The sequence below is a fragment of the Notolepis coatsorum genome (genome assembly GCF_963971535.1).
Source record: "Notolepis coatsorum genome assembly, chromosome: 18".
Taxonomy (NCBI): Eukaryota; Metazoa; Chordata; class Actinopteri; order Aulopiformes; family Paralepididae; genus Notolepis; species Notolepis coatsorum.
The window spans coordinates 83,262,952-83,284,425 of NC_140182.1; the positions used below are offsets into that span (position 1 = coordinate 83,262,952).

A 21,474-nucleotide genomic window follows, 5' to 3' on the forward strand; every position below is an offset into this window, starting at 1 on the left:
TCGCGATTTACCCGGTGGCTACAACCACACAGTAACTACATGCATCATTGTTTACAATGAACGGTGGGGCTGGGCTGGGAAGCGCGGTGCTCCCACTTAGGTGGCGGCGGCGGCGGTTGACCGATGGCGATGCCGAGGACGAGCGCGCGTCCGTGGGGTAAGACGGCCGGTGAGAGAGCGCGGCGCGGAGCCAATGGCAGTGACATGATGGGAATAATCGGACGCGTTAAACAGCAATCAATTAATTTAATATAACAGTCCGGTTCTGCGTTTGTTTGTGTCTGTAGATTGTTGGTGAACAACTAACTTTAGGTTAGCTTAACGCGTCCGTGTCGATTAGCCCCACCGTTCATTGTAAACAATGATGTGTGTTGTTGTAGCCACCGGGTAAATCGCGTTTTTTTATTGGATTGTCATGACAAAACAATTCTCCAATCCAGCATATATGTAAAGAAACAACATACTCCAGTTAACGGTATATTTTTTTAATGATTCGTTATGGCGTAATCAATTCTTAATTGCGTTCGGGACCTCCATATTTTGGGGGTATTCATCAGAAAACTCGGATCCGGGATTCTGCTCCCATCAGTGGGGCAAGAACTGTGGATTTTCAGCCTCGCTCTCTGGAGCTTAAACGAAGTTTCGATTCCTGGCTAGAGGAGCACGCGGCTCATGCGCACGCTCGGCCAATCAGAGCGCAAAACGCCAATGCGGAAGCACTCTTCGGCTGCCTTTAATATAGACGCAGCCCGGCCACAGCCTCACAGGCTCCGGATCCCAAAGGCTGTGAAAGCTCGTCACAGACTGACTTTCTTCCCCTCAGCCGCTAGGCTGACCAATGCCTCTTTGTGGATCCCGCCCCTAGTGTTACCCATCTGAAGATGAAAAGATGAGGAAAGGGAGGGATGGAGGGACAAATAGGGAGGTAGACAGAAAGATGGATCGATTGTTCAATTGATTCATAAATAGTTTGAATGCTTTATTTAGACAGGAGGCATGAACAAAATATATTTATGCCTTAAGGCACTTTAGATAAAATCATCTAACACATGGTATTGTTTGTGTTATGTTAAATGAACATAACGCATTGTTATGCAGCATGCCCAACAGTTCGGTTTTGTAATTTTGACAAAGAATCCTTGTATTAGTTATCTTAAAAAAAAAGTTGACTGTTCATTGCAATTTTATTACTGGTGTACAATCAGATACATTTTCGCTGTTTTCAATAATCCTTACACTTTTTGCCACTAGTAGACCCACAGAAAATACTCCACTAAGAAACAAAAGAAAAACTAATATCACTAAGGAACATCATAGTCATAAGTTAAAACAATAAAAATAACCGTGTATTATGGGGACAACGACAACAAATTACTTCTGTAAATTAAAATGGTAATCAAGTAAAACAATGAAAACGTGATGTGACCTGATAGGAAATATGACAGCGATATTTTTTAGTATAGATTTTTAGATAAACCGCAACAGTCTCATGATAGGTTACCATAACACAAAGTCCTAGATAAACCGCAACAGTCTTGTGATAGGTTACCATAACACAAAGTCCTAGATAAACCGCAACAGTCTCGTGATAGGTTACCATAACAAAGTCCTAGATAAACCGCAACAGTCTCGTGATAGGTTACCATAACAAAGTCCTAGATAAACCGCTACAGTCTCGTGATGGGTTACCATAACACAAAGTACTAGATAAACCATAACAGTCTCGTGATGGGTTACCATAACAAAGTCCTAGATAAACCGCAACAGTCTTGTGATGGTTTACCATAACACAAAGTACTAGATAAACCATAACAGTCTTGTGATGGTTTACATAACACAAAGTCCTAGATAAACCGCAACAGTCTCGTGATAGGTTACCATAACAAAGTCCTAGATAAACCGCAACAAAGTCCTAGATAAACCGCAACAGTCTCGTGATAGGTTACCATAACAAAGTCCTAGATAAACCGCTACAGTCTCGTGATGGGTTACCATAACACAAAGTACTAGATAAACCATAACAGTCTCGTGATGGGTTACCATAACAAAGTCCTAGATAAACCGCAACAGTCTCGTGATGGTTTACCATAACACAGTACTAGATAAACCATAACAGTCTTGTGATGGTTTACCATAACACAAAGTACTAGATAAACCGCAACAGTCTCGTGATAGGTTACCATAACAAAGTCCTAGATAAACCGCAACAGTCTCGTGATAGGTTACCATAACAAAGTCCTAGATAAACCACAACAGTCTCGTGATGGGTTACCATAACACAAAGTACTAGATAAACCATAACAGTCTCGTGATGGTTTACCATAACACAAAGTACTAGATAAACCGCAACAGTCTCGTGATAGGTTACCATAACACAAAGTACTAGATAAACCGCAAGTCTCGTGATAGGTTACCATAACAAAGTCCTAGATAAACCGCAACAGTCTCGTGATAGGTTACCATAACAAAGTCCTAGATAAACCACAACAGTCTCGTGATGGTTTACCATAACACAAAGTACTAGATAAACCATAACAGTCTCGTGATGGGTTACCATAACACAAAGTACTAGATAAACCATAACAGTCTCGTGATGGTTTACCATAACACAAAGTACTAGATAAACCGCAACAGTCTCGTGGGTGGGTTACAATAACACAAAAACAATGACATTCATACGAACCTGAAATAACATTCTGCCCCACAAAAGCAAACCGCAGCAATTGAGCAAGTAGTGGAAAAAGTAGTTCATCTTTTGTTCCGTCAAAAGGTAATGTTTACTTTTGGTACAAAAGTAGACAGGATATTATTTGTGCATTATATTCTACTGATCTTTATACCACTACCTTTGGTGGGTCAGGAAGTCATGTTTTAATTTAGTTCCACTCCTTGAGCAGTTACTGCTGTCTGCCTTTGTACGGCAGCATCGCTTGCATCCCTTTGTCTTGTGAAGGCTAAAGAAGAAGAAAAAAGTGCTTCAGGAAAGGAACCGAAGCCCTTCCAGAGGAAGAGCTACGGTAGCACCGAGCCGCAGCTCTGGCGCTGTGCCATCTGGTTCACCCGAAGCAGCGCCTGCCTCGAGCGCACGCCAACTCCGCCTCAAGTAGGACAGGAGACCGCAGAGCCACCCGACGGCTCCTTTCGCGCGCCGCTGTCCGGGGGTGGGTGGACCTCGCTCTCTCGGCCTCCGCCGGCCTGGTCGGGTGAGTGGACTCGGAGGGACTCGCAGAGAGGGTCTATGAAGCGGGAAGTGCCCTGGGGGTCTGCTCGACTGGGCTCACTCTGGTCCTGGACTGGAGTGGGCTGGAGGCCGTGGGTTTGGGAGGACTCAGTGGGAATGTCACTGCCAGAGGACACACCGGTGGCGTGCGTGTTAGAGGGCTCGCTCTCTGTCTGGTTGTGTGTGTGAAAAGCTTCACTGGAGTTGTGTGAACTGAGAGGATCCTTCAAGGCGTCTGTGACAGAGGACTCACTCCGGTCGCTTATTTGAGAGGGTTCGGAGGGCTTGCTCTCTGCACTTAAATGAGAGGGCTCACCGGAGTTCCCTGCGTGCGAGTGCTCACCGCCGAGTTGTGTATCCGAGGGCTCGCTCGTGGTATCGAATTGAGAGGGTTCAATGGTGTTTTCTGTGTGCGCATTCTCATTGCTCAATTGCATATCGGAGTACTTGCTCTTGGCATCTAAGTGAGAGGACTCACTGGAGTTCTCTGCGTGTGAGCGCTCATTGTCGAGTCGTGTCTCGGAGGACTCACTGGAGTTCTCCATGTGTGCATTTTCACTGTCAGGCTGCGTGTCAGAGGGCTTTCTTACAACGTGTACTTGGGAATTCTCGCTTAACGTCTGGACGGACTCACTGAGTGCTTCCGTGTGAGAGGGTTCAGAGTGGTTGTCGTGGGTGCACTCGCTGGGTGCGTCCGTGGGAGAGGGTTCAGAGTGGTTGTCGTGGGTGCACTCGCTGGGTGCGTCCGTGGAAGAGGGTTCAGAGTGGTTGTCGTGGGTGCACTCGCTGGGTGCGTCCGTGGGAGAGGGTTCATAGTGGCTGTTGTGGGTGCACTTGCTGGGTGCGTCCGTGTGAGAGGGTTCAGAGTGGTTATCGTGGGTGCACTCGCTGGCCATGTCTATGTGTGACAGAGAGGCCTCGCCAGAGGTGTTGTCGTGGGTACACTCGCTGGCCATGTCTATGTCTATGTATGGGAGAGAGAACTCCAGGGACGCGTGCGTGTCCTCTGTCCCTCCCGTGCCGTCCTCTCTCGTTGCCCACTGCGGGGGTGGAGGGAGCTCAGAGTCCACGGTGTGACAGCGACTCAGGGTTCCCCCTCTGTCTCTGTGGCCGGTCTCCGGGTTCTCCGAGCGGCTCAGCGGGTTGCTACTCTCCACCGTCTCCCCCCGTCTCAGCCTCCGCCTCTCCGGCTTCTTCTGAGATAAAAGAACAACAAATACAACTATTTAAAACGGGATGGTGTCAGGGAGAGGATGGGAATTGCATTTTGATTCAGTGAATACTGTATAGCCCCGATATAGATCTAGCATCGTACTCCACTGTAGATTGAGACCATCAGTGTAATTTACCTATTTCAAACCCCACCCTCTCTTTGCTTGATCCTCCAATCACAACTGAGGGAGGATGAAGAAAAGAGGACAGGGTTCGAGGTCCATTGCTCATAAGGTTGAGGTCAGAGTGAAAATCCCTGCAATATGTACCTGTCCAAGGGTTGGCGAGCGTGTGGAAGGTGGACTGGGAATACCTTTCTTCATCTGCTGAACCCTTCAAATGTCAAGCACATGAACAACATAGATAAGGTTTTTTTAAACCACCAGAGGGCGCAAGCAATCTTCGTTTTATTTCAAGTGTTCATGCATCGGACAAGATGTACTGTAGTTAAAAACTCACCGGTTAATTGACTGGGCCAGCTTTTGTCTTCTGCCATTGGCACTGTCCTGGGGTTTCAAACGTTGGACAAACGAATGTGCTGGGATGTCAAGAGGGGAGAATGTCATAGAGGAAAGATAACTTTATTCATTGTGTTGATGATGAATACATTCCAACATATTTGGCAGTGGAAACGGCCGGTATAACTTGCTTCTCCTTACCAAGAGCACCTTTGGGCACAGAGAGGAGCTTGATTGGTTCAGCATCAGGCGAGAGTCCAGATGCTTTCTGCAGAGCCCTCAGAATCTCAGTATTCTGCAGAAGAAAAACTATCTGTTTACAGAGTAGTTCAACCCAGCATTTTCCGTTAAAGGTGCAATTGGCGGCCGTTGATTTGGGGCAGAACTTAGAAGACAAATTCGACAATGCTCTTCCCAATCAGAACACATGCCTCCAAAGCCATGCCTTGCTAGGTAGCTAGCAGGTAAGCTATGTGTTAGCAGCATGACTGTGTATGCACACAACTATTATGCGCATAACAAGCATAACAAGAGGGTTTGATAGACAGTCATTCGAGTTGGTTGGTCGTTTGATTGAATGTCATTGTTTTAGCCTCTGCCCCTTACCGAAATGACATATTTTTATGTCAAATGTTTTTTGAGTACTATCGATTACTGTAGTGTTGAGATATAATAAGAAATCTAAAATGTTGCCAAAAATCAGCAGCCGCCTATTGATCCTTTAATGATTAAAGTAATGCAACACCACAAAACAACATTCATCTCATTTAGTAGTCTCCACTTTGTGTCAGGCCGAACTACGCCCCTTAGCTGTGATATAATAACCATATACCACGGTAGGGCGGGCCATACTTTTGTGCAAACATGAATTTTAAAGAAATCTGAACATGAGGGGTGTCTAAAATATGTGTTTTTTTTTGTGGGGAATTCAAATATGGGATTATTCTTCGGATTGGATAACTCTAACCTACATCAATTTGGATTTCAAAATGGCAGATTTTACCATTTTTCACTCCTTGGCCATACATGGATGCCAACATGAATCTGAAGGAAATCCTAACATGCAAGGTGTCTAAATTATGCGTTTCTTAACACTTTGAGCGCCAGAGGTTAATTCCGTATTAGTCCCTTGAATGCCCAAAACCGCTCCAATGTTAACTTAATATCGCCTAATCTATGTTTTAAATTATGGCTATGTGTCTAATCTGCCCGTCGCTTATCAAAGACTCATTTTCCAGTCAACATTGGCAAGGCAGATTGTTTTTTTATCGCTTCATTTCCGTTTGATAGCATTTTGAAAATCACTCGGTTTCGCGGAAAAAGCAACCCATTCGCGTGTTGCTTTTTAACAGCGGAGCAGTGCAAGAATGTGACAATTTGACCATGTGACCGCGGCAACGCGGGAGAGCGGCAGTGCGGAAATAGGCTGTCTATTGCCATTCTCTAAGCTCCTTAACAGCGCCTAAACTTAACCGTTCTAACCTTAACCAACTCCGAAACAATGCCTAACCTTAACCTTAACCATGCCTAACCTTAACCTTAACCATAGAAAGAATATTGCCATTCTCTAAGACAAACTCTAACCTTAACCAGCTCCTTAACAGCGCCTAAACTTAACCGTTCTAACCTTAACCAACTCCGAAACAATGCCTAACCTTAACCTTAACCATGCCTAACCTTAACCGGCGAAAGAATACACGTTAAAAAAAAAGAATCACGTTAAAATTTTTTTTTTGATGGGATTCGAACTCGTCAACAACGGACCGCAGGACCGCTGCGCTGCCAGGTGAGCTGAGCGCCGAATGAAAATCATGGCGGATTAGGGCGGTTACATAATGCCGCAAGCTCTGCCGCTCCGCTCTGCGGTTGCCGCGCCTGCCGCGGGGCGTGTCGCACCCAATCAGGGAAAACGCGGAAGCAACGGCAGCACTGCTCCGCTGTTATTAAGCAATAGGCAACCCATTCTATGATAATCGTCTTTTACTGGAATATTCCAGAACGTTGTCATTTGTCGGCCTATTTATGAATCGTTTTCAAATAAACGCTAGATGATCGATAGTATATGTGTGCGCACGCACGCTCGTGGCGCGCGCTGATAATCGCTGCTCTCATTTCCTGATGGCTTTTACAGTGAAACAGCAATATCACATATAGTGGAAACGCTTATATCTCCGTGAAAACGAGTCTGATTATCCTAATACTGATAACATAGATTCCTTACCCGACCGTGAAATAGAACGCTTTAACCGCAGTTTGAAAGACAGTTTGCAGACGGCCTCGCTGGAAGGCAGGCAATGGAAGTAGTTTACAACAGACTTCTTACAGGCCTACCGGTCTACTCCTCACTCTGCGACACAGCACTCACCAGCAGAACTGTTGCATGGTAAGCCTATGCGCACCAAACTCCATGTGGCTGGATTTCAGATTCCACAAGCCACACCACACTCGTCGGAGGACATAGCCGCCAGAGTAGCCGTGCAACAGGACAGAAGCAAGGCGTACACGGATCAAAGGCGAGGTGCGAAGAGTGTGTCATTCCCATGTGGCTCATACGTTCGGGTTAAGAAACCTGGCATTCTTCCTAAGACTCAGTGCAAGTTCTCCAAGTCACTCAAGGTGGTGGGACAGAAAGGACCTTAGTAATGCTGAAAGGTGAAAGAGTTAACGGTTCTGGTTAATTATAATTGTGGCAGACTTGAATGCTAGTAATGCATAGAATTGAAATATGTATACAAATGTTTATTCTGTTTTTCGTAGGCCGGAATAAGAAAGGTAGAGTAAATGTTCTTTTTACTGCTTAGCCTTAATGGACTCTATCTTAGTTATAACTTAAGAAAGGTAAGAGTAGCCTACACACTTTGAAATGTTCTTTACTGTTTAGCCTTAATGGATTCCAAGTTACAGTTATAACCAGCCCTGTAAGTGCTGTCTTAATGAGAAGGATATGTGGTGTCTCCATTAGGCCTGTAGGCGGAGCTCTAACAGAGTATGTGTTACACCTGGCTGGATGTGCTCCTGTGTGACACACAAGGTAGAGTGGATGACTGAGCAAGGTAGCTCTTGGTATGGATGTGAATAAAGACAGACGCTGGTACTAAAGTGTCCATTATTCGTTCTTACTACGACATAACAGTCCGCCATTTTCAATTCATGACATTTATGACATACACAACATACAGATATAAGAATCTAATCTAATCATCTAAACCAGTGGTTCTCAAACTTTTTACACCAAGTACCACCTGAGAACATAGCTGGCTCTCCAAGTACCACCATATGACCGGCGTTAAAATACAGTCTATTCAGCTATGCACAGTTCACGCAGGAGGCAAATGTATTCCTAATACCATTATTTATTGTTAACTTTTGTCAGACACAGCCACAATGTACAAAGGGATAGCACTAGAACTAGCAAACGCTTCCACACAACTCATACAATGGGGCAAGGGGCATTGAGAACATAATAACTAACATTCTCACATAGCAAGTGAGAAAATTAAGAACAACTGTATTTCAGCAAATGTACTTAATTCTCTCTCTCTCTCTCTCTCTCTCACAGCAAGCAATTGTCCGTCATTCTCTCTCTCTCTCTCTCACACACACACAATTATTTTGTTACAAAAACTTAATTTCCTGCATTCTGGTGCAGGAATTTTTGAATTTTTACCCTGCCAAGTGTTTGTGATGGGCATCACAAATTATTGTAAAAAAGAAAAGAAAACACATATTCAATACATTTTTGAATGTTTACCCTTTAAATGCCAGTTTGTGTGATGGCATCACAAATTATTGTTAAAAAAAACACAAAAAGTAAAATATTTTCAATATATCAAATGCAAAGTACATTTTTCTGGGGGGGATTATTACAGGCTAGGCATGTGTCAATGATTAGCAGCAACACAGATTTTGATGGATTTTTTTGTAATGTCAAACAAAATCAAAAAAAATAAATGGTTATGATCAGGGCTGAAGTTGAATGAAAGATTTATGACTGTTTAGACTGCATTACTCTCTGTCACAGTGATCTCCTGGTTGTTCCCCACTTAGGTTATCTAACTATCGTGCCGCCGCAACCAGAAACACTGGCCTGGCCTGCTTCTAAGTTCAGTGGCCTGACTGCAATTTTTATTTTATTTTTTTTTATGTTTTCAAGTACCACCAGCAGTACCACCAAGTACCACTAGTGGTACGCGTACCACAGTTTGAGAACCACTGATCTAAACAAATCTAATCATGACATTTAAGACATGCATGACATACAGATATATATCTCTGAGCACCTGAAGACTGTGCTATTAAACCAGGAAGTGCAGCACTATGTCAGCAGAGTAGAGCCTCCACTACTGCAGTGACCTGCGCTGCAACACAACTAACACAAGAGTGAACAAAAAACGCTCTGTCGTTGACTGCTCGCTTGTGTTGTTCGTTGGATTAGTTTTGGATTATTTGGGCTCGCCAAACAAACTATCAAAACGTACACGGAACCGTGGTCTGTCGTTGACTGAGTCGCTTGTGTTGTCGCTGTGTGTCAGACTCTGGATTATTTCGAACACCCGCTCACCTCTACCTCTGATTGGCTTACCATGACATTTTACTCAACCTCAGCCAATCGCGCACTGCCCACTAACCAAGGGAAAAAAGTATTGCTTCTCGGCGCAGAGATCTGTCTGATGAAAAAAAACAGCTTCAATCATAGTAACGCGCCGCATTTTTTGGCAGTAACGGTAACGGCGTTATTAAGATTGGTTCAGCTTAGCTTGGGTAGTAAACAGATACCATACTGTACTTTTACTGTACTTCTACTGTAAACAGATACTATACTGTACGTCTACTGTAAAAAGATACTATACTGTACTTCTACTGTAAACAGATACTATACTGTACTTCTACTGTAAATAGATACTATACTGTACTTCTACTGTAAAAATATACTATACTGCACTTCTACTGTAAACAGATACGATACTGTACTTCTACTGTAAACAGATACTATACTGTACTTCTACTGTAAACAGATACTATACTTCTACTGTGCTAAGACGCTATACTTCTACAGTGAACATATATTACTACACAGGACAGAATGTTGCTTACTGTTTACTCATCAGATATCTCTATACTCTGTGTCCCACAGAGCCCTCTTCACTCGCTGGAGCGACTCAGAGAAAGCAGTCTACAGTATCCCTGGGGTGTCCCCGGGTATGATGCAGCTCATCATAGAGTACTCCTACACCCGCTTTGTACCGGTGACAGCAGAGAACGTGGAAGAGCTTCTGGTGGCTGCAGACCAGTTTCTCGTCACTAGCATAGTAGGAGCGTGCTGACTTCCTAGAAGGCCAGCGGTCTCTGGAAAACTGTGTCGGCATCTGGAGGTTCGCGGACATGATCTACTGCTGCCCTGACCTGAGGCGCAAGGCCCATCTCTTCATTGTGTGCCACTTTGAGAAGATGTTGCACGTCTCACAGGAGTTTGTGGAGCTGTCCCTACAGCAACTGGTGGACATCATCGAGAGGGATGATCTGAACGTGAAGAGCGAGGAGACGGTGTTCGAGGCCGTCCTTCGTTGGATCGACCACTCCCGTGAGGAGCGTAAAACACACATCCCTTTGCTGCTGCCCAAGGTAACTAATTGTATTACTGTGCATTACATTAAGGGGAGACCACCCACCTAGATAGGGAAAAAAATAATAAAGGATGAAATCATTTGCAAACATCTTAATTGTTTAGAATAGTAAAAAAAAAGAAAAAAAAAGTATTACAATTAAGTCTTTTTAACATGCCCCTTTTTGCATGTTACCCCAAACAGAATTTAGAAAAAATTTATGATATATAGATATTTTCTCATGGTTTTTCATGTTACGACATTAAATACCGAACTTTTTGCTAGAGGATTTTTTGATATGCCACCCGAACGCGTGTAGCCTTTTTACAACGCATCCGCGTTTCCGGCGCTCTGATTGGCCAGGTCATGTGACATGTGCGCCCAATAGCGTGTTTACCCATTTCCGCGTCGAAACAGCCCGCAAACTACCTGGCGTTCTATCGCCATGCTCTAAGACAAACTCTAACCTTAACCAACTTCTAAAGAGTGCCTAAGCTTAACCGGCGAAAGAACTTGCCGTCACACTCTAAGACAAACTCTAACCTTAACCAACTTCGAAGAGTGCCTAAGCTTAACCAGTGTAGAAACTTGCCGTCCCACGATTGGCACTCATGTCACATGACCTGGCCAATCAGAGCGCAAAACGGGAACCCGGAAACATGGATGAGTTGTAAAAAGGCTTCAAGCCACCCGAACAGGATTTTATGACCTTTTATGACCCCCTAGTCATAAAAAATTATTTTTTTGCATCAATCTTTTTGGATAAAATGTTCTAAAAATCTGGATGAGTGATATATCAAAAAATCCTCTAGCAAAAAGTTGTGGTATATGGATAGGAGGAAACTTGGCCAGTTTGGTGTGTGGAGGTACTAGAGAAATTGAGATTTTTTTGTTTTATGTGTAATACAAACTCATAAAATCTCGTTTAGAGAAAAACGCCTTTAAAGTTTTGTATTGTCTGTAAATCAGGCTATGTATGACATATCAACAAACCATTTGGCACAAAGAAGCAGGATATAGATATGAATAAAGGTGGAACATTTGGTGTGTGTAGATGCTAGGGAAATGGTACATGTCTACCCTTTGGGAAAATACCTTCAAAGTTCTGTATTGTAAAATACCATATTTTTTTTTTAAACCGCTATTTACAAACACAACACCCAATCAAACCATTAGTAATAGACAACCTAAACACATGCCTGATAACTGAATAACATAATAACATAATAATAATGATGTACAGTAGTAGTAGTAACAGTTTAGTAACAAACAACACAACCGATTACTGTACCCCCTAATAGGCAAAAGAAATATTTGAATAGATATCACTATGAAACTTTCCCAGTTTGTTATGTATATATAAACTAAGAAAAAATATATTGCAAGTTTTCTGAATTTTATGTTTATATATGCAAATGAGGCACTTCCCCATTCAATATGTGCACATTTATAGATGCAATCATGCAAAATGAAGCAAAATAAGCAACTAAATGTGTTTTTCTTTTTGTTTTCTTGTCACTAGTTTGAAAGAAGACATGTAAAGGGGCAACATTATACAAAAATCTCAAAATTGCCCCAAAATCAGGAAAAGGGTATTTTAGGTGGGTGGTCTCCCCTTAAAACAACACTAGGTTCCCTAGTACAGTGGTTCTCAAACATTTGGGTCCAAACTGTTCCCTAGCAACAGAAACCGTCTACAACCGATGTCTAAGTTGTACCCGCTGTCTGCTCGTCTCTTCCCAGGTTCGCATGGGCTTGATGAGGCCTGACTACTTGCTGAACAACGTCCAGAACAACCCTGTGGTGAGGGACAACCACGACTGCAGGCCCCTCATCCTCAGCGTCCTGAACCCCCCTGGCTCAGACAGGCTCCCAAACCCCCTGACCGCCCACGCCTGCCCCAGGAGGTCCTATTGGCCATCGGAGGCCAGAGTCAGTCTAATAATTACGGCAACATGACCATGGAGGCTTACGATATCCGAGCCGGTGGATGGATGGACGTGAGCGTTGAGGCGGAGAGTCGCCGGGTCTGGCACGGCATCGCTTATCTCCACGGTCTGGTCTACTGCGTCAATGGCTATAACGACTGGGACTTCAAAGGAGAGGATCTCAGCAGAGTGCGCAGGTTCAACCCCCGTCACTCGCAGCTGGCTGCAGGTGGCTCCCATGCACTCACGCCGCCATATGTTCAGCTTGGTCGTGTTGGACGGCTGGATTTACGCCATGGGAGGGTGGGACAGACGCGTGGATATGAACACCGCCGAGCGCTACAAGCCTGAAACCAACCAGTGGACAGTGATCTCACCCATGCTGGAGCACAGGAGCCTGGCAGGGGCAGCAGCCCTCCAGGGCAAGGTGGGTGGAACTGAGGGGCACAGGGTGCTAGATGAACACAAGGAACGTTAGATCAGAAATCATAAATGTCTTTATTGCCAAGTAAGCTTGCACATACAAAAGATGTGTCTGGGTCCTTTGGTGCATCAACATTAACAGACAATTAAAGTAGAATAAAATCAAATGGAATATATAAACTAAATTAGAATATTCTTTTTTATTACAGGTTTACATCTGTGGTGGCGAGCGTCTGTTCACAGCTGAGTGAGTGCTACAGCCCAGACACTAACCAGTGGACTCTGATCGCCCCCATGAGCACCAGTCGTGGCGGAGTGGGAGTCGCTGCGTACGGAGGACAAGTCTATGCGGTAGGTGCACACAGAGACAAATGCTTTATACTAGATATTTTTTATAGATATGTATCATTTGACTTTCAATGCTTCTGTGATGCCCTCATTTCCCTAAATGGATTAATACAGTGTCTGCCTGCCTTAACCACACACTAAAACATTCCTCTCATGTGTCCTGTCCTCAGGTGGGAGGGTGGAACCGTGGTGGACACGCCCTGCGTAGCGCGGAGGCCTACAGCCCCTTGACTGACTCCTGGAGCGCCCTGCCCAACATGCTCACCCCCCGCATGAACTTTGGCATTGCGGTGCTGGACGACCTCCTCTTCGTGGTCGGAGGCTGGAATGGCTTCAACTCCCTCTCCAATGTGGAGCGCTACGACCAGAGCAGTGACAAGTGGACTGTAGCCAAGGACATGAAGATCCCGCGTGAACAACTAAGCTGCTGCATAATGCATGGCCTGCCATTTAATATGAGCCAGTACGCTGCTCCCCGTGGCGGAAGAGGAGGAGGAGCAGGAGGAGGAGCAGGAGGAGGAGGAGGAGCAGGAAGAGGAGGATTAGGAGCAGGAGGAGGAAGAGGAGGATTAGGAGCAGGAGGAGGAGCAGGAGGAGCAGGAGGAGGAAGAGGAGGATTAGGAGGAGGAGGAAGAGGAAGATGAGGAAGAGTAGTAGGAGGAAAAGGAGGATTAGGAGGAGGAGGAAGCGGAGGAAGAGGAAGAGTAGGATGAGGAGGATTAGGAGGAGGAGGAAGAGAAGGAAGAGGAGGAGGAGGCAGCAGGGGATCCATCTAAGAACCGTAAACATTTATTAAACCAAAATACATCCTAAGAAATTAATAAATTACCATCAGCCAAAGGTGGTGCATTTCTTTCTTCTAGTAATTCAGACAATATCGGTTTTTAGTTTGTGTAATGTAATGTAATATATCGGTTTTTAGTTTGTGTAATGTAATGTAATATCTGTTTTTAGTTTGTGTAATGTAATGTAATATCGGTTTTTAGTTTGTGTAATGTAATGTAATATCTGTTTTTAGTTTGTGTAATGTAATGTAATATCTGTTTTTAGTTTGTGTAATGTAATGTAATATCCGTTTTTAGTTTGTGTAATGTAATGTAATATCTGTTTTTAGTTTGTGTAATGTAATGTAATATCTGTTTTTAGTTTGTGTAATGTAATGTAATATCTGTTTTTAGTTTGTGTAATGTAACCCACCCACCCCTCCTACCCAACCCCCCAACCCCACCCCACGTACCCAACCTCCTCCAATGTACAGTTTCTACGTCAAATGTATATACTCTCTTTTCTGGACTCTTTTCGTATCACAAACAGTATTGTATTTGCAAATCTGGTATGTCATAAATGTATAGATGTAGCAGTACTGTCTATCTGTATGTCATGTATGTCATATATGTTATGATGAATTGAAAATGGGGGACCCTGATGTAAACAAGACGAAAGTCTTTCTCTGGTCTGCATCCCCTTAACAATTGTATGTTTTGAGCTGTACTGTACGCGTGAATACTTTCGACAACAAATGTTCGTCTCCGCGTTCGAGTTTTGCGCTCTGATTGGCCAGGTCATGTGACATGTGCGCCAATCGCGGGACAGCAAGTTCTGCGCCTATTTCCGGGTCTAACAGCCTGCAAACTACCTGGCGTTCTATCGCCATGCAGCAGCTCTAAGACAAACTCTAACCTTAACCAACTTCGAAAGAGTGCCTAAGCTTAACCGTCGAAAGAAGGGCAGGCGTTCTATCGCCATGCTCTAAGACAAACTCTAACCTTAACCAACTTCGAAAGAGCGCCTAAGCTTAACCAGTGCAGAAACTTGCGGTCCCACGATTGGCGCACATGTCACATGACCAGAAACGTGCAGGCCAATCAGAGACGCGGAAACAAACATTCGTTGTCGAAAGCATTCAGGCGTACTGTACCCATTCTGCAATCTGTTAATAAAGTTTTCAATCAATCAATCAATCAATGTAATATCTGTTTTTAGTTTGTGTAATGTAATGTAATATCTGTTTTTAGTTTGTGTAATGTAATATCTGTTTTTAGTTTGTGTAATGCACATACCGGTAATATGGGAACTTTTATCCATATGGTTGAGCCTGTTAGGAATTGCACCCCCAACCCAAGCAGATTGCAGATCACTCTCTCTATATGGAGGTAAAAAAGAAAATATGGTAAAAATAATTGGCATAAAAGGGCACTTTTTTATGAGGCACAAAAGGGCAGGTGCTTGTGCACCCGTTGGGCTCTATGTGTGCACGTGCCTGCCTTGCATGTTAGGAATTCCTTCAGATTCATGTTGGCATCCATGTATGGCCAAGGGGTGAAAAATGGTAAAATCTGCCATTTAGAAATCCAAAATGATGTAGGTTAATTATCCGATCCGAAAAATTATCGCATATTTGAATTCCCCAAAAAAAAACATATTTTAGACACCCCACTCGATTGATTTTCAACAAAAAATCAAAAAAAAAGTATAGCCCGCCCTAATACCATGGCCTGTCGTGAGCTATTGCTTAAATATAAAAAGGATTACTGTATATGCAGGTATATTCAGACAGATCCATCCAAGGTTCTACTGAGTTAGATGTATGTTGTTCTGCCTCATTGGCACTGGTGTGGTACCTTGCCCCCCATCTCGTGTGCACAGTCCAGCGGGGTCCTCTGTCTCTTGTTCCTCAGGTGGACCAGGGCTCCTCCCTGCAGCAGCAGCTCCACCAGCGCCAGGTGGCCTCCTCTCACCGCCTCGTGGAGCGCCGTGTTGCCCTGGTTGTTGGCCACGTTCAGCGAAGCATCGCTCTGCAGCCGGAGAGGGAGAGAGAAAGAGAACCAACCAATGAATGGGAGGGAAGAGGAGCTCCACAACTACTGAAATCATGAAGACATTTTGACGTCTTAAGGAATCTTCGTTCCTTTACACGGCACCCTCTTCGCTTCTGTTGTTACCAGGAGTGTGTGTGATAACTGCGATCATTAGAGTAGTCAAATGTAACATGAAGTTGAAGTGAAAGGTCTCCCACACTTATTTACGTATTAAGTAAAGACTATTAAGTCTTTCCCACATATTTATACCAACTTGTCATGACCGTGGGAACCCTGCAAATATGACTGCTTTTACAATGTTTACGTGTTTATAAGTGAAATGGACTTAAATAAATCATTCAAGCATGGGTGTGTGTGTAAGATCACCTGGAGGAGAGTGTCAGCGGTCTCTAGGTGGCCCCTGAGGCAGGCGTGGATCAGAGGGGTGTTTCCATAGTGATCCTTCTTGTTCAGCTTGGCATTGCACTCCAGCAGTGATCTCACCACCTGAAACACAAGGAGGTCTCCAGTGACACGCTGACTGCAGGAGATGACATTATGGAATTATAAACACTAATGGACGTGCCCAGAGACAGTAAAGTGGTTAAACTCTACCGTATATGGGACTACATTTACCACTTTTTGATGTATTTCTTTATTTGCACAATGAAACAAAAGACAAATATCAAAGCAACAAATGAAACAAAATGTCCAGGTGAAAGTAAAAAGAAACTTGGTCCATTACCTAATAAACAGCACCAGTAAAGAAACAAGGACATAATAGGTAAAAAAATGTCTAAACTAGTATAATGTGGCATAACATCACTATTTAATGCAGTGTGTGGGAGTATGAGTGTGTGTGTGTGCGCACACGCCCATTAGCACACTTATTTGTCATTTAAATGCCCACAAGTAAAATAAAGAGGAACAAAAGCAATATACTTAAAATACAAAATAGACTACATATGAAGCGGTATACTAAGGTGAGGTCAAATCCATGCTAGACCCATATGAAGAACTTAACTCACAAACCAATAGGTCCACACAACAGATATATTTATTAACATATATGTATACACACATAGCTACAGTATAATTCATATTGAGATATTTAGTATCTCTGTACTGGGCTCTGTTAAGGAAGGACAGGACACTCTCACTGAGAAACATTGCTTTATACTGAAAACTAGGGTAAGCCATTTTAAGTTTATTAGTGAATCTTAAAAGTGAGGAACCAGCTGACTTGATTAAAGGGGCGTGTTTAAAACGGCCATTTTGTTTAGTTAAGTGCCCCCATTAAGGGACTGTTTCCTGTTTACTAGTAGCATCTGATTTGCTGAGTGAGCCATTAAGAGCCTGCCCTGTTTAAAAGCAGAGGTCCACACTGTGTTGAAGTCACTCTGTACTGGGCTCTGTTAAGGAAGGACAGGACACTCTCACTGAGAAACATTGCTTTATACTGAAAACTAGGGTAAGCCATTTTAAGTTTATTAGTGAATCTTAAAAGTGAGGAACCAGCTGACTTGATTAAAGGGGCGTGTTTAAAACGGCCATTTTGTTTAGTTAAGTGCCCCCATTAAGGGACTGTTTCCTGTTTACTAGTAGCATCTGATTTGCTGAGTGAGCCATTAAGAGCCTGCCCTGTTTAAAAGCAGAGGTCCACACTGTGTTGAAGTCACTCTGTACTGGGCTCTGTTAAGGAAGGACAGGACACTCTCACTGAGAAACATTGCTTTATACTGAAAACTAGGGTAAGCCATTTTAAGTTTATTAGTGAATCTTAAAAGTGAGGAACCAGCTGACTTGATTAAAGGGGCGTGTTTAAAACGGCCATTTTGTTTAGTTAAGTGCCCCCATTAAGGGACTGTTTCCTGTTTACTAGTAGCATCTGATTTGCTGAGTGAGCCATTAAGAGCCTGCCCTGTTTAAAAGCAGAGGTCCACACTGTGTTGAAGTCACTCTGTACTGGGCTCTGTTAAGGAAGGACAGGACACTCTCACTGAGAAACATTGCTTTATACTGAAAACTAGGGTAAGCCATTTTAAGTTTATTAGTGAATCTTAAAAGTGAGGAACCAGCTGACTTGATTAAAGGGGCGTGTTTAAAACGGCCATTTTGTTTAGTTAAGTGCCCCCATTAAGGGACTGTTTCCTGTTTACTAGTAGCATCTGATTTGCTGAGTGAGCCATTAAGAGCCTGCCCTGTTTAAAAGCAGAGGTCCACACTGTGTTGAAGTCACTCTGTACTGGGCTCTGTTAAGGAAGGACAGGACACTCTCACTGAGAAACATTGCTTTATACTGAAAACTAGGGTAAGCCATTTTAAGTTTATTAGTGAATCTTAAAAGTGAGGAACCAGCTGACTTGATTAAAGGGGCGTGTTTAAAACGGCCATTTTGTTTTGTTAAGTGCCCCCATTAAGGGCCAGGTGTTAAGACAGCACTAATTAGTGATAGTGATTTAAAGGCTTGCTGGTGTAGCGTCAGCGAAGCGTCGAGAAACGAAGAGGGACAAAGAGGAGGAGTTATCCTGGAGTTCACCGCCGAGGGATCCACCGATCCACCCAGTGCTAAGTACACCATAATCCTATATTTCCCTCCCACACTGCTATTTCTCTACTTCCTCCCTGCCACTCTCGACAATACAATGTGTCTCATACCTATATCCACAATCTGCTCCTCCAGAACTGACTCCACCCATCCACGACAGTTTGCTAGTAACCCGGCTAATCTCTCCTACCCTCCTACAGCCACTAATACACCTGTCACAGTACGGGGAGGCTTATGGAATTGTCAATCAGCAGTCAAGAAAGCTGACTTCATTACTGCCTACGCCCATAGTCTAAATCTGCAGCTCCTGGCTCTAACTGAGACCTGGATAACCCCCAATAACTCATCAACACCTGCAGCATTATCTACAAACTATAACTTCACTCACACACCTCGACCTTCCAGACGGGGTGGAGGCACTGCCCTCATGACATCTCCTTCATGGGCTACAAACGTAACACCACTCCCAGAACTGTCACTCTCCTCTCTCGAATATCATGCAGTATCTGTCTCTAATCCTTTCAATCTCACCATTGTTACACTCTACCGCCCTCCAGGTCCGCTCGATCACTTCACAGATGAGCTGGACATGCTTCTTAGCTCCTTACCGGAAGATGGTACCCCTCTCCTTCTACTGGGCGACTTCAACCTGCCTGACTCATCTCAGTCAGTCATAGTAGTCTCCCTCCTACAATCGTTTGACCTGACTCCCACTGCCATGCCTCCCACCCACAAAGCAGGCAACTCCTTGGATCTCATATTTTCCCGTAACTCCAGCATCATTAACACCACGGTAACTCCCCTACATGTATCTGACCATTCCTTCATATCCTTCTCACTAACTCTCATGCTTAACCGAAAGGTCTTCACCCCAACTCAAACAGTCTCACTCAGACGCAACCTGCCCTCCCTATCCCCCTCCACCCTCTCCTCTGACATACTATCCGCTCTACCTTTGAGTGACACCTTCTCTGCTCTCTCCACAGAGATGGCAACCTCCACCCTCCTTTCAGCCCTGGCAACCTCCTTCGACAAGCTCTGTCCCCTCGTTGAGAAACCTGCCCGCCGTTCCCCACCCAGTCCATGGCTGACAGATCCAGTGAGAGAACAAAGACAGGTCCTGAGAGCAGCTGAAAGGAAGTATAGAAAGTCACGCCTCACTGCTGACATCGACACATATCACAACCTCTTGTTAACATTCTCCAAAACCATCACTAATGCCAAAGCTTCTTTCTTCCACCATAGGATCGAGGCCTCTGCCAAGAATCTTCGCAAAATGCATGCTACCATGTCCTCCCTCCTCACTCCCCCCCCACCCCCCCCTCCCTCATCTTTCTCTGCCGAAGACTTTGCGATCTTCTTTGAGGAAAAAGTGGAGAACATCCGCAGCTCCTTCTCCCAACCCCCACCCATTCCAAATGCTGAATCGAGAACCTCATCCTTCACTCTGTCATCTTTCTCTCCCATTACAGAAGCAGAGACCCTGACACTGGTAACGTCAAACCGTCCGACTACTTGCCAGCTGGACCAGCTACCCTCCCCACTCCTCCAGACCATAGCACCAGACATCCTCCCATTCCTAACTGCAACCATCAACTCCTCACTCAACTCGGGGGTGGTCCCCACCTCCCTAAAACAAGCCAGAGTCACGCCGCTCATAAAAAAACCAACCCTGAACCCTACTGTCATAGGCAACTACCGTCCTGTCTCTCTTCTCTCCTTCCTTTCTAAAACACTTGAACGTGCTGTATCCAACCAACTTACTACTTATCTCTTACAGAATGACCTCCTAGACCCTAATCAGTCAGGCTTCAGGACTGGTCACTCCACAGAGACAGCCCTCATTGCGGTCACAGAGGCACTTCACTTAGCAAAAGCGAAAGGCCTCTCCTCTGTCCTGATTCTCCTAGATCTATCTGCAGCCTTCGACACAGTCAACCACCAGATCCTCCTTGCGGCCCTCGCAGGAATGGGAGTGGCTGGCTCTGCGCTGACATGGCTGTCATCATACCTCAATGACCGCTCCTACCAAGTGTCATGGAGAGGGACCCTGTCGGCCACCCGCCCCCTGCGGACGGGTGTCCCCCAGGGCTCGGTTTTAGGACCCCTTCTCTTCTCCCTCTACACTAAATCACTGGGTAACATTATCACGTCTCATGGCTTCTCCTACCATTGTTATGCCGACGATACTCAACTCTTCCTCTCCTTCCCTCCCTCAGATATCCACGTCTCTGTGCGGATCTCGGCCTGTCTGTCCGACATCTCAGCCTGGATGACGTCCAACCACCTCAAACTGAACCTAAGCAAAACAGAATTGCTCCACCTGCCGGCCAAATCCTCCCCCCTAACCGACCTTTCAATCACAGTCGAGAATGCAGCTGTGACTGCGTCCCCGACCGCCAAGAACCTTGGTGTTGTCCTCGACGACCAGTTGAACTTCTCTGCTCACATCGCAGCGACGACCAGAACCTGCCGATTCCTCCTGAGCAACGTCAGAAGGATACGCCCCTTCCTGACAAAAGAAGCCACCCAACTCCTCGTCCAATCAACAGTCATCTCCCGCCTCGACTACTGCAATGCACTGCTCGCTGGCCTCCCGGCCACTGCCACTAAGCCTCTTCAACTCATTCAGAACGCAGCGGCCCGCCTGATCTCAAACCTACCGAAGTCGGCCCATGTCACCCCACTTCTTAGGGACCTGCACTGGCTCCCCATTGCTGCACGAATCCGCTTCAAGGCCCTCGACCTAGCATACCGTGCGGCAAAGGGAACCGCTCCCGCCTACCTCCGGTCAATGGTCTCTAACTACACACCCTCAAGACCCCTACGCTCTGCATCTTCTGGCCGCCTCAGACCTACTCCTATCCAAGCTCCGGGAGGGTCATCAAAGAGAAGTCGCCTATTCTCAGTCCTTGCCCCACAATGGTGGAATGAAC

The 21,474-nt window shown here is 44.9% G+C and overlaps 1 protein-coding gene across 1 annotated transcript in view; it reads right to left on the reverse strand.

The window, feature by feature from the left end:
- Positions 1–1,968: 1,968 nt before the first annotated feature.
- The window catches only part of ankrd27 (ankyrin repeat domain 27 (VPS9 domain)), a 126,275-nt gene continuing 106,769 nt past the window's right edge, over positions 1,969–21,474 (reverse strand). The window contains exons 23-28 of the mRNA XM_084334734.1: positions 16,378–16,497; positions 15,814–15,987; positions 5,092–5,185; positions 4,892–4,970; positions 4,702–4,765; positions 1,969–4,416 (exon numbers count right to left, since the gene is read on the reverse strand). Coding sequence (XP_084190860.1) covers positions 3,100–4,416; positions 4,702–4,765; positions 4,892–4,970; positions 5,092–5,185; positions 15,814–15,987; positions 16,378–16,497 — 1,848 coding nt within the window. The 3' untranslated portion in view covers positions 1,969–3,099. The remainder of the gene's footprint in view (positions 4,417–4,701; positions 4,766–4,891; positions 4,971–5,091; positions 5,186–15,813; positions 15,988–16,377; positions 16,498–21,474) is intronic.